The sequence below is a fragment of the Dama dama genome, chromosome 9, assembly GCF_033118175.1.
Source record: "Dama dama isolate Ldn47 chromosome 9, ASM3311817v1, whole genome shotgun sequence".
Lineage (NCBI taxonomy): Eukaryota > Metazoa > Chordata > Mammalia > Artiodactyla > Cervidae > Dama > Dama dama.
This window is the reverse complement of record NC_083689.1, coordinates 109550871-109569631: the sequence shown is the minus strand read 5'-3', so window position 1 is coordinate 109569631 and position 18761 is coordinate 109550871. Positions and strand designations below refer to the sequence as shown.

The following is an 18761-nucleotide window of genomic DNA, read 5'->3' as shown; positions in this document are numbered from 1 at the left end:
CTTGATACTTTTTAAAACTACAATAATATGAATTACAAAAACTAAAAAGAAATAAATGTATAGGCATTACTTTTTTATTGGACTGAAAATAAAATTAACAGCCAAATTTTATGTTTTAAAATACATATTTTAATTTATGTACTCTAGTTAGCAGTTTGTTTGCAGATGGGAGTTATCTGCGAATTGCACCTTGGGTGGGACTGATTTGGTGTAAAAGCAAAGAGCTCTACACCACCTACGGCTCTCAGAGTATTGCTCCCTCTTCATCTACTACATTGTTGATATACATGATGATGGTGTTAAATCACATCATCATCATTATTATATTAATTCATCCTAGTTTGGCAAATACATTTTTTCTTTTGCAGAAAGTAAAAAGCAGGGAAGAAATCTTAGCACGATTTCCATGTAAATGCTTGAATTATAGAAGGATCTAACACATAAGGATGAGAGATAAGCCTCCCTTATCTGGAAAATTCCCAGGTATGGCAGGTTGGGGGAGGCACAAGAAACGGGAGTTCCCTTTAGATTTGATGCTGCCAGAAACAGGGGCAGTTCTGCTTGGGTTTTTTGTAGGGGGCACAGTGACTTTCTGTGTGTGCTTAGAAAAAATAATCAAGTGGCTTTGTTTATTTATCAGAGTAATGTTGTCTGAGGTTGATACTCTGAGTTTATATCCAGCGGAATAAAATGACCTGCCTGTGAGCCGCAGACCAGTCTGCAGTCATATTGATGTCAGCTCAGTTCCAGGAGGCAGAGGCTGCTTTTTTTGTTTTTAGTGATAAGTAAAAACGGTGTCATACAAAATTGAAAATCAAGCTGAAATCTTCTTCAGGATCTAAATCTTGATCATTTCTTTACCAAAAGCTTTTGCAAATGTCCTCTGGTGATGGTACGTAAGTTTGTTAAAGAGAATTTTTGACCTAATTGAATAGTCTGTGTAGCCACACAATGTACATGATTTGAAAAAAAACAAAAACCAAAAAGTATTGATTGTTTTTATTCCTCAAACCATCCACAAGTTTCAAAATGTATCTGCCCACACACGTATTCAGGGTGTTTGCCATGTGAGGGTTGTCGGGCGTCCAGGCTGAGACTTCTAGAGCAATTTGAGAAAAGAATTTCAGTTATGTGGGCTCCACGTGTCCGGGGAGACTCTACCACAAAGCAGAACATCGAGTTATTTGGATGAAATACGTGTATTAACTGAAGTCCACACATCTTAGTCTGATGCCTCACATTATTTTAGAACAGGCTTTTTGGGGAGCATTCTAACATTCTAAACCCTGACTGGTCTCCATTTGCTCTTGTGGATGATGGTTCCCTGAGTCAGTAACCGCGTGCAGAGACTTGAACCTGCTCCTGCCTTTATTGCCAGCACCTGAGTCCCAGGCATAATGTAGATTAATGCACATCTGTGAGACTTAACTAAACAGTTGACTAAAACGTCTTCGTTTAAAATTTATGTATGAACGTCTGGCCTTTTCTATTATGAGTGCACAATATGAAGTTGTAGTCTTGATGTTATTTCAAAGAATAAATGAGAATTATAAAACTGTTTGGAATCTCTTTAAGTATTTTTTTTTGGTGCATAAAAGAATAAAATACTGGCTAAATTAGTGATTTGAGTACATATTACAGGACGTGTATTTGAATCTTTACTGTTGACAAAAATTCAATAGGAGTGTACGTCTAATAACTGTTTCTTTTCATGTGTGAAAGGAATCGCCAGTCCAGGCTCAATGCATGAGACAGGGTGCTCAGGGCTGGTGCACTGGGATGACCCAGAGGGATGGGATGGGGAGGGAGGTGGGAGGGGGCTTCAGGATGGGGAACACATGTACACCCATGGTGGATTCATGTCAATGTATGGCAAAAACCACTACAATATTGTAAGGTAATTAGCCTCCAATTAAAATAAATAAATTTATATTTTAAACAATAAATAAAAATAAATGGACAAAAAATAAAAACTGTTTCTTTGTACCAATTACTTTAGTAGAATCAATTAAATCTTTGAAACTGTTAGGAAGCATTTTAAGAAAAAAACAGTTCATTTGAGTTCTGGTTTTGTAGGCTTTTAAAACAGTTTCTTAGCAGGCATTGACATGTTCAGTTAGGCAATACTTTGGTCCTTAGAGTGAAAATAAACATTAAAAAATATTTATTTATTTGTTTATTTGGCTGAGTCTGGTCTTAGTTGTGGCCCTTGTGATCTTCTTTCTGTTGGGGCACAGAGACTCTCCAATGTGGCACACCTTTTTAATTGAAGGGTAATTGCTTTACAGAATTTTGTGGTTTTCTTTCATACATCAACAAGAATCAGCCTTAGGTACACCCAAGTCCCCTCCCTCCCGGACCTCTCTCCCATCCCTCCCCATCCCACCCTTCAGCCTGTCACAGAGCACTTATTTAACTTATATGCAGAGCACATCATGTGAAATGTGGGGCTGGGTGAGGCACAAGCTGGAATCAAGAGTGCCAGGAGAAATATCAATAACCTCAGATATGTAGATGACACCACCCTTATGGCAGAAAGCACCCTTATGGCAAAAAGAGCCTCATGATGAAAGTGAAAGAGGAGAGTTAAAGAACTGGCTTAAAACTCAACATTCACAAAACTAAGATCATGGCATCTGGTCCATCACTTCGTGGGAAATAGATGGGGCAACAATGGAGGCAGTGACAGACTTCATTTTCTTGGGCTCCAAAATCACTGCTGATGGTGACTGCAGCCATGAAATTAAAAGACACTTGCTCCTTGGAAGAAAGTCTATGACCAAACTAGACAGCATATTAAAAAGCAGAGACATTACTTTGCTGACAGAGGTCTGTCTACTCAAAGCTATGGTTTTTCCAGTGGTCATGTATGGATTCTCACATCCATAGTTGGACTATAAAGAAAGTTGAGCACTGAAGAATTGATGCTTTTGAACTATGGTGTTGGAGAGGACTCTTGAGAGTCACTTCGACTGCAAGGAGATCCAATCAGTGAATAAGGAAATCAGTCCTGAATATTCATTGGAAGGACTGATGTTGAAGCTGAAACTCCAGTACTTTGGCTGCCTGATGTGAAGAGATGACTCATTGAAAAAGACCCTGATGCTGGGAAAGACTGAAGGCGGGAGGAGAAGGGGATGATAGAGGATGAGATGGTTGGATGGCATCACTGACTTGATGGACATGAGTTTCAGCAAGCTCCGGGAGATGGTGAAGGACAGGGAGGCCTGGCATGCTGCAGTCCTTGGGGTCACAGTCGGATATGACTGAGCGATTGAATAACATTGTACGTGAGGAATCCATGTGAAAATAAACATATAAAGCTCAGATCAACTATATATTCTTATAAAAATGTGTTCGAGTAAATTGTTCCACTTGGTGTAACATGATGTAGAAAAAAGCATTTAAAGTTTATTTCCATGTTTATTCAAGTCAAAGAACTCTTTCTCAAACATACTTTAATATTTCACTTCCAGGAAGATTTGCAACTTAATCAGAAAAGATATGAAATTAGCCACCTGCTCTGGCACTGTGTTTCTGCCTGGACTTGTGTTCAGAAGAACAGTCCCCAGTTAAATAAGGTGCTTGAACATCTCATCTCTCATAAAACACAGTTTCGAAAGAAATCCTGGTAAGTGGGATCCTATAAATCCAGAGTAACTCATGGAGAAACCTCTGTGTTTAAATGTTAAATAACCTTTGTACTTAAATGTTAATCACACCTTAGTTGACTATGAAAAAAATTTATTATCTCAGTTCCAAAGACAAGGGCAGTTTCTATATTTTGTATTAGTTCGTTTCATCAATAAATTGTTCTCACCTTTTTTTGGCTAGATGAGCATTCTCGTATTGCCTTTTGTCTTTACTGAAGGAAATTTGTTATTGATAACTCCATTCCCACATTTTTAAGCATCTTTTACTTTTCAAGTTATTTAACAATAGTGAAGTACAGATTATTATCCGTGGAGGAAAGTACTATGATTCTGTTTGTTTCCTTATGCCTTATTTGTAAAGTGTAACAGAAATGACTGTTGTGTTAATTTCCTCCTATACATATGGTCATTTGAAAAGGGGAAAAAAAGTTAAATTACTATGAATGAGGGCATGAGTTCAACTGAGGAAAGAAGAATTTTAAAGGAGTATTTCTGAGGAAATTGATCAGAGGATATCTCTTTCAGTAGGTGAGGATGATCAGAGAATTTGAATTATTTTTCCACTGCTAATAATAATATGTCACCCTGTAGCAAGTTGCAAATTCATATATTTTTCTTAAAATTAATTACAGTTTTTAAGCCTCTGGCAAGCCCACTCTGCATCAACCAATTTGTACAAATTTTGTCCATTTCTTATGGACAAAAACTATTTTCCCAGTTTCATTTGGATGTTTTTGGCAATTCTAGATCAAGTAAAGATTTCTGGAGAATAGCTTAGAGCTTGTCTAATTTCCTTGAAATAGCCTATTTTAGAGTCTTGGAAGACTCTAACTTGATATAAAAATAAATTATATTTCAATATAAAAGTAAATATTGCATAACGTTGTCAAGTTTATTTTCAAAATATTGTAATAACTACCAAATAAACATGTTTAGATAAGTGCAGTGGCTGCTTAAGAATCTAATTTTGAAAGTCAAGAAATTATTTCTTTTACCAATTTTCATTTTCACTATACTATATCAATATTGATTAATTTAATTTTTCAGTGATTTCTCTGTGAAAGTGAAAGTAGCTTAGCTGTGTCCAACTCTTTGTGACCACAGGGACTAAACAGTCCATGGAATTCTCTAGGCCAGAATACTGGAGTGGGTAGCCTTTCCCTTCTCCAGGGGGATCTTCCCAACCCAGGGATCTAAGCCAGGTCTCCCACATTGCATGCAGATTCTTTACCATCTGAGCCACAAGAGAAGCCCAAGAATGCTGCAGTGGGTAGCCTATCCCTTCTCCAGGGGGATCTTCCCAACCCAGGGATCTAAGCCAGGTCTCCCACATTGCAGGCAGATTCTTTACCAGCTGAGCCACAAGGGAAGCCCAAGAAGGCTGCAGTGGGTAGCCTGTCCCTTCTCCGGCAAATCTTTCTGACCCAGGAATAGAATCAGGGTCTCCTGCATTGCAGTTGGATTCTTTACTAACTGAGCTGTCAGGGAAACCCTCAGGGATTTCTCTAAGATTTTTTTTAAACTTAGAATTTTATAAATTTAGGGGCTTGGGGGATTAAACACGATTATTCTTACTTTACAGATGAAGAAACCAAGGCCAAGTTCATAGGCTTCGTGGTGACTGGAACCAGATTTCAGGGCCCAGCATAGCATTCTTTTCAGTGTATCATCCTGCTTTCATTCTGGCTGCCTTGGGAGACTGTTTTGCGGCATCATGTCACTGAATCCTGACTTTTCTTTTTCTGGGAGGACATTGTGGAAATCAAGTGTGGGAGGGAAAGGCAACCATGAGACAGTGCTGAATGAGCAGAAGAGTACATTGAAAAAAATAGTGAGATACAGTGACTGTAATGGAAGGGAAAAGGTAGTTGTTTAAAAGAGCACTGCCAAATAGTTTTGTGTTTTTCAAATTTACCGTTTTAAAAAAATTAATTTAGTTGTTAATTTTATTTTTGGTTGCACTGGGCCTTCGTTGAGATGGGGGCTTTTCTCTAGTTGCAGGATGGGGACCACTCTCCAGCCGTGCTGGGGCTTCTCACCGTGATGGCCACTGCTTCTCTTGTGGTCCCTGGGCTCTGAGCCACAAGCTTCAGTCAGTTCAGCCCTCAGTTGTGTCCAACTCTTCGCGACCCCATGAACCACAGCACGCCAGGCCTCCCTGTCCATTACCAGCTCCTGGAGTTTACCCAAACTCACGTCCATTGAGTCTGTGATGCCATCCAGCCATCTCATCCTCTGTCGTCCCCTTCTCCTGCCCTCAATCTTTCCCCAGCATCAGGGTCGTTTCAAGTGAGTCAGCTCTTTGCATCAGGTGGCCAAACTACTGGAGCGTCAACCTCAGCATCAGTCCTTCCAATGAATATTCAGGGTTGATTTCCTTTAGGATGGACTAGTATGAGTTCCTTGCAGTCCACAGTACTCTCAAGAGTCTTCTCCAGCACCACAGTTCAAAAGCATCAATTCTTTGGTGCTCAGCTTTCTTTAGGGTCCAACTCTCACATCCATACACGACTATTAGAAAAACCATAGCTTTGACTAGATGGACCTTTGATAGCAGAGTTATGTTTCAGCTTTTTAATATGCTGTCTAGGTTCCAAGGAGCAAATGTCTTTTAATTTCATGGCTGCAGTCACCATCTGCAGTGATTTTGGAGCCCAGAAAAATAAAGTCTCACTTTTTCCATTGTTTCTCCATCTATTTGCCATGAAGTGATGGGACTGGATGCCATGATTTTAGTTTTTTGAATGTTGAGTTTTAAGTCAGCTTTTTTAACTCTCCTCTTTCATCAAGAGACTCTTCAGTTTCTCTTTGCTTTCTGCTATAAAGGTGGTGTCATCTGCATATCTGAGGTTATTGATATTTCTCCCGGCAATCTTGATTCCAGCTTGTGCTTCATCCAGCCCGGCATTTCATGTGATGTACTCTGCATATAAGTTAAATAAGCAGGGTGACAATATGCAGCCTTGACGTACTCCTTTCCCAATTTGGAACCAGTCTGTTGTTCCATGTACGGTTCTAACTGTTGCTTCTTGACCTGCATACAGATTTCTTAGGAGGCAGGTCAGGTGGTCTAGTATTCCCATCTCTTGATGAATTTTCCACAGTTTGCTGTGATCCACACAGTCAAAGGCTTTGACATAGTCAATAAAGCAGAAGAAATGTTTTTCTGGAACTCTCTTGCTTTTTCTATGATCCAGTGGATGTTGGCAACTTGATCTCTGGTTCCTCTGCCTTGTCTAAAACCAGCTTGAACATCTTTAAGTTCTTGGTGTGCTTGTGGTTGGAGCCTGGCCTGGAGGATTCTGAGGCTCTAGCAGCTGCGGCAAGTGGACTCAGTAGTTGTGGTACCCATGCTCAGTCGCTCCGTGGCCTGTGTTATCCTCCCAGACCAGGGACCTGACCTGTGCTCCCTGTGTGGGCAGGTGGGTTCTTATCTACTGCGTGACAAGGAAAGCCCTATGTACTGTTTTTTTAAGAAAAAAATTTAATCTTTCTTTTTAAATCATGTCTCTAGTAAACAAAAATAACCCATTGACATTTAGCAATTTGACTACTAGCAAGTTTTCTGTTAATTATAATGATAACATTATACCACATATTAAAAAAAAAAACCTTTCTTTTTAAAAGTATTTAAGTTATTTATGGGACCACCTATGTAGTTTTCAAGAAGTTATAATTCCAGAAAACCAAACAAACTGTAATCTAATCACCAAAATCAAGCCAGAAATGCTTTTGCATTTCTGGAGAAACTTTATTAATTTTGTGTACTCCAAAGTTTAGGTACGTGTGAAAAATTTTAAAAATGGACTAAACATCTTTAGGATTGTGCAAGATACTGAGGCTTCAGACCCTGATAGTAAATTAAGACTCTGTTAGGAAGGGGACGACAGAGGATGAGATGGTTGAATGACATCACTGACTTGATGGACATGAGTTTGAGTAAACTCTGGGAGTTGGTGATGGACAGGGAGGCCTGGCGTGCTGCGGTCCATGGGTCACAAAGAGTCGGACGTGACTTAGTTGAACTGAGGATTTGCTTGACCTTAGAACTGTGACACTTGGTAGAGGAAATGTTTGGTAAGGGGCTGAAATTCAAAGGCAAGTGACTATTAAAAGGAGTAACACAAGTGATTTCATTTTCCATGCATGTCTGTACAGTATCACACAATAGAAAAATGATCAGAGATTTAACATGCAGAGGGAAACCATTTAACTGATGGATCAAAAGAAATTTCTTAATTAATAGTGGCAAAAATGCTCGGGCCAATACGGGTGAGTGGTTCTCATCTGTCGATTTCTGATGCTGTCCGTCAAGAGATAATTCATCACATATGTTCCCACCTGACTTCTTATAACCCCCTTTATAAAGATCATACCACACAAAAGGAAAGAAACAGAAACGAGTGGTTTCAGCAGAGGCTGGAAAAGGGCAGTCCCAAGATGCGTGAAAAGGCCCCAGGAGAGACTCACAGCATTAGAGCAACCTCTGATCAGTGGCAGACAGGGAAAAACTGAGGAAAGGAAATGCCCGAAGAACAGTCAGTTATAAAGCAGGGTGAAGAAGTGGAGAAAACAGGAATGCGTGAGCCCCTCCCGTGTCCCACACCAGCCTTCACGCTGGAATTTTGGCTGCCCTGTGCCGCAGATCAGCTGCTGTAAGGCAGCGTTCCATGTAATATGGTTAAACTTCACGTGACGCTTCTTGCTCCGAACGCTCCACCCTGTGGTCTGGCCTTTTACAAACTGCACCACTTGCTCTGGGGAGATAGCTCAAGCCGGCACAAAAGGCTTTCTCATCCAACACGAAAATAATGAATTGTGTTTATAATTGCATTATTAGCCAATAAGGACTGCTGAGAAATGCACCATGGCATTTCAAAAGAGCGACTAACCTGTAAAATTATATCTCCCAAAGCAAAATAGCCCATCTAGTCGCACAGTGAACGTATACCGAAAATGCTTGACAATTTAAAATTACACCGACATGGCAAGCGTTTTCCAGACGCGGAGTATTCGTGTTTGTATCAAAATAAATTGAGCGAAGAAAGCCCTGCCCAGCGAGGCCTTTCCTTCTGGCCTCGGTGCTGACCTCCACAATGTCTGTCTCCCTGATCCCTGGTAATTATGATGTCATGTGACCGTCCAACCAAAGCCATCCAGACGCAAGTTTTCACCACTAATCCTCTTCATTCTTCATGAACTGAGATGTCAGGGTAGGTCCTCAGTCTTCTGATTCATTTCCTGGGTTTCTTATTGATTCTTTAATCCTCTGAGCTAAATATAAACATTTATCTCTATCAAAGATAAATATACAATTTATGCTTTGCTCCCTAATGGCACAGTGAGAGAAACATTCAGCTTCAAATCGTAAGGCTTGAGTTTTAATCTCTGGCTACCTATCTAGTATTGATTGACTCACATAACCCCCATGAACAGCGTCTGTTTATGTTAAACAGAGGTAATAACCATCACAAAGAAAGGTAAGTAACGTGAAAACACTTTTTATACCGTTTCCCCATAATACTTCATTTCCTGCTGGTTCAGATCTGAATTAATTTTTTCCCAGACGCCTACCTACTGAATTGCTGTCTCCAGGCCTGACACGTGTCCTCTCCTCAAGTTAACCAAATTGGACACCCGGACCCCTTTCAGGGCCGTTTCCGTGCTCTGCCCCGCCGCTGTCAAACCGGGCTTCAGGCCCTTGCTGTCATGACTCTGCTCGCTGATTAACTGGTCTCTTCGCCTGTGTTTCCTGTTCATTAATCTATCATGCTCTGCTGCTAGGGTTACAGCATAAATATGATTATACCATTTTCCAGCTTCACATTATTTAATAAGGACTGTTTTTACCTGGCACAGGGGTTGCCGCTCCAAACAGGATCTCTTAATTTGCAATGATTAATAAAAAAAGGAAATGAAAGAAAACAAGAGCAAGTGCAAAGACTATAAGAAAGATCTTGCTACTGGGATTAATTACCCCCGGCCGGCCACACAGGCAGACCAGGTGTCTACTGACAATGGAAGCAGGCAATTAGGGAGCACCTAGGTGCTCAGATGAAACGGCCGTCGTGGTCTGTCGACATCCCGTCCCTTCATTCCCCCTGACTTCCTTCCCCGGCGTGCCAGGACTGAAGCTCTGTGCCCAGAAGAAAGAACCCTTTTAGCAGACAGGCTAAAGACCAGATCTTTCTGTAGCTCATCTCTTCTGAGTATCTTGTTCTTTAAACAAGTTTTCCTAAGTGGTCAAAATCAGGAGGGAAATTCTTGCTGCTCTCTTTTCCCTGTGCGGTGAAGATGAGACTGGTTTGTTTATGCTAATGTTCACCGTCTTAGCCCGTAAATGTGGTCTTTAGTGTCCAACAACATTATGGTTAAATCATTTCTTAAAATGTTTGTTTTTCTCAAAGAATGGTGTATGTATTTAATTTTTAGATCCTATTTTTAAAATAATGTTGACTTACTAAAACGTGTCCTTCCCACTCACTCTCAGTCATTTAACACTAGGATTTTCCATTCTTAAGCTGTTAAATGCTATTCCTTTCTTGGCTGGCTTGAGTAAAGTTCTAAGTGTGGATATAGGTGACCTATTTCATTAGGAGAGCCCCTGATTACATGCAGCCCTTGGCTGAGTACAACGTTTGCCACTATTTTTCCCCCTAAGAAGTGTAAGTACATTTTGTGTGGAAATAGATTACTATGCTCATAGTTTTGTTGTTTTTTTTTTAATTCCCCTCTTGAAATGTCTAAATGTTGCTATGTTGTTTCCTATCTTATCGTTGTTATGAGAAGGTCAAAGCCAGTCTGCCTCCCTTTGTTTTGTCTGTTTTATTTTCAATCCAGAACCTTTTTGGAATATCTTTGTGGTTTGCAGCAAGGAGGTGGATGCCTCCTCTGACGTCTCATTGAGCGCCTTAGGAAGCTGTTGGGGCGCATTCTCTGCTTTCCTTGGAGAGACGCCCCCGCGCTGTGTGAGGCTGTGGCTACTGGTCTGCATTTCAGGAGGGTTTCCACTGATTACTCATCTTCACATGTGTTCCTAACGCCTGCCTCTCTCTGCCTAAGGTTTTTCTTTCACACATATATGCCTACTGTTACATTTTAAATCAATTTTTGGGCCTCTTGGCACTGGAGACATTTTCCTTCATTTGGGTCACATTTTCTTTATAGCTTTAAAATCCTTAAAGTTTCTCTTTTTTGTGTGATACTACAGATTTTTGTTTTTTTATGTCTGGTCGTTTCAATAGGAATTCAATATTAATGGATCTCAATTTGCCAGGGGTTGTCTTCCTCTAAATTATTGAATAATTTTTCAAGTTTGCTCCCTTTTAAGTGCCTTTTTTTTTTTTTTTTTTTTTTGGTGCTTAACAGCCTTCATTAGGAATTTGAGTTATATTTTTATAAATTTAATTTTTGGCACCCCCCCTCTCTCTCTCTCTTTTTTTTAACTATTTCGTCTTTCACCTCAGCATCAAGGCTTTTCATTGTTGTGTCTTCCTAGGCTTTATTAAAGATGCCCAAAGAGTCTTGTAAAAGCGTCTTCTGGCTTCTGTAAGAAATCGTCTTCAGGAGCGTGATCATCCCTTAATATCCAGACTGATCTTTTCTTTCGCTCTTGCTGTAATGCTTTGTTTTGTTTTTTCCGTTGGTCTCAGGTAGGGCCTCCTCTTCCATTTTCCGTTTTACTTATCTCAGAACTAGGACAAAATCATACACATGTGTTATTTTTAAAACGAGAGGTTTGTGTTCACAATACAGGTTACAGAGGTCAAAGGCAAACGTCGCCAGGGACCCCTGCATTCCCCTACTCCCTCCACTTAGCCTTTGAGGAGGACGCGCTCACAGCACGCTCCGTCCCCCCGTCCTACACACGCTTTCCCTGGGCATGGTTTTCTATACTTTTTGTCTTCCGAAGGTTGCTATCTCTGCATAAATATGGAGAGATAAGGATAAAGAAGCATAGAAATATCGACTCCTTTAAAATTCAGTATCTCCAAATATAGGATTGGCTGCGCTTTTCCTATTTCCATGAAAAACATGATCGACAGTAGAGATAATGTTTTTCCTTAATTTTTTTTCTTTTAACTCACTTTTGGGAATCAGGACTGCTGAGTTTCGTGAAGTGGTGTGTGGCTCCACCTTCTTGCTCTTCTTATTCCAGTTCCATCAATGTTATGGTTTTTTTATCTTGCAGGAAGTTCCCTGTAAAATAGTGACATCTTCTTCATTCTCCATCTTCAGAGGTGTGGGTTGTTGGGGTTGTCAGTGCTTTTTGAAATGTCTATTGAAAGTTTAAAGTAACTCTTTGTAAGGGCTGCAACAGGGAGACAATTTACTTCTTTCCTTTAAAATAATAATTTGGTCATAGGAGAATAAGGAGAACCTAGGCAAAAATTCGAATGCTGATGTTTCTAACCTTTCTATAAGCTGGTATTCAAACGGGTATCTTTTTATGAAGTCTCTGGGTTTTATATGTTAGTTGGTTTATATTAGTCTAGAAGGAGACCTGGACTGGGGTCAGACTTGCTGAAGTCCAGCCCCAGTCTGGTCACGTTTAACTCCGTGTAGTGATTCACGTGAATTTTAAAAGCTAGCACAACATTGTAAATCAACTACATTCCAATAAAAAATTTAAAAAGAGAAGAAAAAAAGCTGAAGAAGAAAAGCTAGAAAGTAAATTGAATCAAATGACTATGCTATTTTAGACAAGCCAGTAAGCTTCTGCCTCCATTTCTTTATTTACATGTTTAGATGGACATTTATAATATTCATAGATTACTTTATACATGTTTACTTTCTTGGCATGTGGAAGTAAGTCAGTGTATTGGTTATTGAGACTTGGTGTGCTGCAATGAGTTCACAAAAAGCTAGTGCTGTATTTAAATGTCTAACCTAGATCAATTTCGAAATTTTCAATGTGCATCAATTTTCAGTTTTGATTTTTTACCAAACTTCAATTTATAAGTTTTGCTGCTTTTATTCTATTTTTGTCAAAGGCATTTTCCCATATTGAAAATTTTGTGATCAACAACATTGATTGAAAATAGTGTGTTTCTGGTAAAGCATTTTTTTAAACCATAGGTGGCTGACACTGATGAATCTTTTTTCAATTTGTATTTTAATGAAACCGCCCAAGGTTAGTTACAGTTTTCCAGACTTAAAAGGGAACAGGAGAAACAAAACATTTGACTCTGAGGTGTATTCAGGGGTAAAGTTTTGTGAAGTCTGAGACTATCCCCTCCTTCACTTGACCTTATTTTGAAGCAGGGGCCATGAGTACTCTGGGGAAGGACTCAGTCTTTGTTCATCTTGGAGAGCATCTAGACCTTTTCCTTCAGTCATCATAAATAAAAAAATGTTACTGAACTCATATCTATTGACTTTGAAATAACAGTATTGCAGTAATTCAGTTCAGCTCAGGCTTTTGAATCCAGACATTTTATGTAGAGTATTTCCTTTAAATTTCATAATAGTCTCTGAAAAGTAGGTTTTGCTACATTTACTTTATAGATGAGTAGATTAACGTTTAGCTGAGATATGACTATTGCCCTATGCCATATATCTAGTTAGTGATAGAGCTAAGATTACATCTCTAATTTTTCTACTCTAAATTTCAAGCTTATAAATATTGTTTAAATGTATCAGTTAGGCTTTAGTCCTCCTACATGTAATAGTAACCTGACTACAATTGCATTACCAGATAGGGCTTTATTTATTACACATAACAAGTAAAGTGCTACTGAGACAAATACTTCAAGGAATCCCCAGGAGCCACGCCTCTCCTAGCTTCCTTTTATTCCATCCTTAGTGAATGACTTTTATCCTCATTGTTGCAAGACAGCTGCTCTGCCTTCTGGTGTCAGGTGTGAATGCCCAGGAAAAGGATGAGCAAGGGAGGAAAGAGCATCTGTTATCTGAATTTAAAATCAGTATTAGATTTTATGGAAGGCTTTCATAATATGCTTCCTCTTATATCTCACTGACCAAACCCATACTTAACACCATTCCAAAGGAGTCTGGGGAGTCACTTGTTAAAAATTAGATGTATTTGGTATAATTCATATATAACAAAATTAAAACAATTTGTGTATACTGATCTATGACTTTTGACAGATGGATACACCTGTGTAATCACTACCCCAGTCAAGATGTAAAAGGTTTCCATCTTGTGGAAGCAATAATTCATTGATCACTTTGCCATTTTGAACAAAATTGACATTTACTTCTGAAAGGAAGAAGGAGACAAGTGAAACTAGGTGTGCAATAGGCAGCATTGTAATGCTAAGGTTAAATATTAATGTATTTAAATAATGGCTTAGAAAAGCAAAATTGAAAAAAATAGGAAAAACACATAGGTGGGAGAAGACTTAAATTATCAGTTAACCTAGCTTAAAACATGAACTGGGACAGGTTTCCCAGATCTGTTTGACTCAATTTTTAAAATATTTTTAAAGTATTTTAAAAAGTTCTTCAATGTGTCAAAAATTGTGGTTCGGATTAAGGAGGTAAATTGTGAAAAACTTCGAGATCTGTAAAGCATCATTGAAATGCAAAGAATTATCTTTTTTCCATAGTTAGAGGCGTTTCCTTTTGAAAATCATGATGAACTTGACTTGCTGACCTAAAGTATCACAGTTGTGAAATTCAAATATAATTTTAAAATATATTGACTTTTTAAACTGATTTATTTTTGTTGTTCAGTTTCTAAGTTGTGTCTGACTCTACAACCCCATGAACTTGCAGAACTCCAGGCTTCCCTGTCCTTCACTATTTCCCAGAGTTTGTTCAAACTCGTGTCCATTGAGTCAGTGATGCCATCCAACCATCTCATCCTCTGTTGTCCCCTTCTCCTACTGCCTTCAGCCTTTCCCAGCATCAAGGTCTTTTCCAGTGAGTCAGCTTTTCACATCAGATGGCCAAAGCATTGGAGTTTCAACTTTAGCATCAGTCCTTCCAATGAATATTCAGGGTTAATTTCCTTTAGGATTGACTGGTTGGATCTCCTTGCTGTCCAAGGGACTCTCAAGGTTCTTCTCCAACACCACAGTTCAAAAGCATCAATTTTTATTCCCCCAGCCTTCTTTACAGTCTAGTTCTCACATCTGCATATGACAACTGGAAAAACCGTAGCTTTAACTCTATGGATCTTTGTCAGCAAAGTGATGTCTTTGCTTTTTTAATACACTGTCTTGTTTTGTTATAACTTTTCTTCCAGGAGCAAGCATCTTTTAATTTCATGGCTGCAGTCACCATCTGCAGTGATTTTGGGGCCCAAGAAAATAAAGTCTGTCACTCTTTCCCCTTCTATATGCCATTAAGTGATGGGACTGAATGCCATGGTCTTAATTTTTTGAATGGTGAGTTTTAAGCCAGCTTTTTCACTCTCCTCTTTCACCCTCATCAAGAGGCTCTTTATGTCCTCTTTGCTTTCTGCCATTAGAGTGGTGTCATCTGCATACCTGAGGTTATTGATAGTTCTCCCAGAAATCTTGATTCCAGCTTGTGAGTTATCCAGCCCAGCACTTCGCATGACGTACTGTCCATAGAAGTTAAACAAGCAAGGTGACAACATATAGCCTTGACGTACTCCTTTCTCAATCTTGAACCAGACCATTGTTCCATGTCCAGTTCTAACTGTTGCTTCTTGTCCTGCATACACATTTCTCAGAAGACAGGTGAGGTGGTCTGGTATTCCCATCACTTTAAGCATTTTCCATAGTTTTTTGTGATCCACACAGTCAGACTCTTTCAGTTCAGTTCAGTTCACTCAGTAGTGTCTGACTCTTTGTGACCCCAAGGACCACAGCGTGCCAGGCCTCCCTGTCCATCACCAACACCCGGAGTTTACTCAAACTCGTGTCCATCGAGTCGGTGATGCCATCCAGCCATCTCATCCTCTGTCGTTCCCTTCTCCTCCTGCCCCCAATCCCTCCCAGCATCAGGGTCTTTTCCAATGAGTCAACTCTTCGTATGAGATAGCCACAGTATTGGAGTTTGAGCTTTAGCATCAGTCCTTCCAATGAACTCTTTAGTGTATTCAATAAAGCAGAAGTAGTTTTTTTTTTTTTTTAATTCCCTTACCATTTCTATGATCTCATGGATGTTGACAATTTGATCTCTGGTTCCTCTGCCTTTTCTAAATCCAGCTTGTACATCTGGAAGTTCTTGGTTCTTGTACTGTTGAATCCTGGCTTGAAGGATTTTGAGCATTACCCTGCTAGCATGTGAAATGAGTGCAAGTGTTTGATAGTTTGAGCATTCTTTGGCATTGCCTTTCTTTGGGATTGGAATGAAAACTGACCTTTTCCAGTCCTGTGGCCACTGCTGAGTTTTCCTAATTTGCTGGCATATTGAGTGCAGCACTTTCACAGCATCATCTTTTAGGATCTGAAATAGCTCAACTGGAATTCCATCACCTCCACTAACTTTGTTCGTAGTGATGTTTTCTAAGGCCCACTTGACTTCACACTCCAGGATGTTTGGCTCTAACTGAGTGACCACATTCATTGTAGTTATCCAGGTCATTAAGACATTTTTTTTTTTTTTTTTGTTCTTCTGTGTATTCTCTGGAGAAGGAAATGGCAAACCACTCCAGTGTCCTTGCCTGGAAAATCCCATGGACAGAGGAGCCTGGTGGGCTAAGGTCCATGTGGTCACAAAGAGTTGGGCATGACTGAGGGATTAACACTTTAACACTTTTCTGTGTATTCTTACCACGTCTTCTTAATCTCCTTAGCTTCTGTTAGGTCTTTACCATTTTCGTCCTTTATTGTGTTCATCTTTGCATAAAGTGTTCCCTTGATATCTACAATTTTCCTGAAGAGATCTCTAGTCTTTCCCATTCTATTGTTTCCCTCTTTTCCCTTGCATTGTTTACATAAGACTTTATGTCTCCTTGCTGTTCTTTGAAAACACAGCATTCAGTTGGGTATATCATTCACTTTTACTTCTCTCCTTTTCTCAGCTATTTGTAAGGCCTCCTCAGACACCCACTTTGCCTTCTTTCGTGTCTTTCTCTTTGGGATGGTTTGGTCACCATCTCCCATGCAATGTTACCAACCTCCGTCCATAGTTCTTCAGACACTGTCTAACAGATCTAATCCCTTGAATCTATTTGTCACCTCTGCAGTGTAAGAAAAAGGGATTTGATTTAGGTCAGACCACTACGTCTAGTGGTTTTCCCTATTTTCTTCAATTTAAGCCTGCATTTTGCAATAAGGAGTTTATGATCTGAGCTGCAATCAGCTCCTGGTCTGGTTTTTGCTGACTGTGTAGAGCTTCTCCATCTTTGGCTGCAAATAATATAATCAATCTGATTTTGGTATTGACCGTCTCATGATGTCCATGTGTAGAGTCCACTCTTGTGTTGTTGGAAGAGGGTGTTTGCTATGTTCTCTTGGCAAAACTCTGTTAGCCTTTGCCCTGTTTCATTTTGTACTCCAAGGCCAAATTTGCCTGTTACTCCAGGTATTTATTGACTTCCTACTTTACATTCAATGCCCTGTGATAAAAAGGACCTTTTTATGGTGTTGGTTCTAGAATGTCTTCGTAAAACCAGTCAGTCTCAGCTTCTTTGGCAGTAGCGGTTGGGTTATAGACTTGGATCACTGTAGGGGCTTCCCTGGTGGCCCAAATAGTAAAGAATATGCCTGCAATGCAGGAGACCTGGGCTCAGTCCCTGGGTCAGAAAGACCCCCTGGAGAAGGACAAACTGAGATCATTCTATTGTTTTTGAGACTGCACCGAAGCAGTGCATTTTGGACTCTTTTGTTGACTGTGTGGGCTGATTTAACTGACTAATGGCCTATGAATCAAGGCAGTATGTAGCCCTAGGCAGAGATAATTTTACATTTACACTATTATCAGCTCTTTGAAATTTGAATAACAATAACATTAAATGTATAATTTCCTGAAACTGTTAGAATATATGTACACTTATGGTTAATAATATGCCAGCAAATTTGGAAAACTCAGCAGTGGCCACAGGACTGGAAAAGGTCAGTTTTCATTCCAATCTCAAAGAAAGGCAATGCCAAAGAATGCTCAAACTACCAGACAATTGCACTCATCTCACATGCTAGGAAAGTAATGCTTAAAATTCTCCAAGCCAGGCTTCAGCAATACGTGAACCATGAACTTCCAGATGTTCAAGCTGGTTTTAGAAAAGGCAGAGGAGCCAGAGAGAAAATTGCCAACATCTGATGGATCATTGAAAAAGCAAGAGAGTTCCAGAAAAACATCTACTTCTGCTTTATTGACTATGCCAAAGCCTTTGACTGTGTGGACCACAATAAACTGTGGAAAATTCTGAAAGAGATGGGAGTACGAGACCACCTGACCTGCCTCTTGAGAAACCTGTATGCAGGTCAGGAAGCAACAGTTAGAACTGGACATGGAACAACAGACTGGTTCCAAATAGGAAAAGGAGTACGTCAAGGCTGTATATCGTCACCCTGCTTATTTAACTTATATGCAGAGTACATCATGTGAAATGCTGGGCTGGATGAAGCACAAGCTGGAATCAAGATTGCGGGAGAAATATCAATAACCTCAGATATGCAGATGACACCACCCTTATGGCAGAAGTGAAGAGGAACTAAAGAGCCTCTTGATGAAAGTGAAAGAGAGTGCAAAAGTTGGCTTAAAGCTCAACATTCAGAAAACTAAGATCATGGCATCTGGTCCCATCACTTCATGGGAAACAGATGGGGAAACAGTGGAAACAGTGTCAGACTTTATTTTTTGGGGCTCCAAAATCACTGCAGATGGTGATTGCAGTCATGAAATTAAAAGATGCTTACTCCCTGGAAGGAAAGTTATGACCATCCGAGACAGCATATTAAAAAGGAGAGACATTAGTTTATCAACAAAGGTGCGTCTGGTCAAGGCTATGGTTTTTCCAGTGGTCATGTATGAATGTGAGAGTTGGACTATAAAGAAAGCTGAGCACCGAAGAATTTATGCTTTTGAACTGTGGTGTTGGAGAAGACTCTTGAGAGTCCCTTGGACTGCAAGGAGATCCAACCAGTCCATCCTAAAGGAGATCAGTCCTGGGTGTTCATTGGAAGGACTGATGCTGAAGCTGAAACTCCAATCCTTTGGCCACCTCAT

At 39.8% G+C, this 18761-nt stretch overlaps 1 protein-coding gene across 1 annotated transcript in view; it reads left to right on the top strand.

Annotated features, from left to right (window-relative positions):
* The window catches only part of TMEM232 (transmembrane protein 232), a 249098-nt gene that overhangs the window by 52031 nt on the left and 178306 nt on the right, over positions 1 to 18761 (top strand). The window contains exon 7 of the mRNA XM_061149508.1: positions 3498 to 3631. Within this exon, the coding sequence (XP_061005491.1) occupies positions 3498 to 3631 (134 nt within the window). The remainder of the gene's footprint in view (positions 1 to 3497; positions 3632 to 18761) is intronic.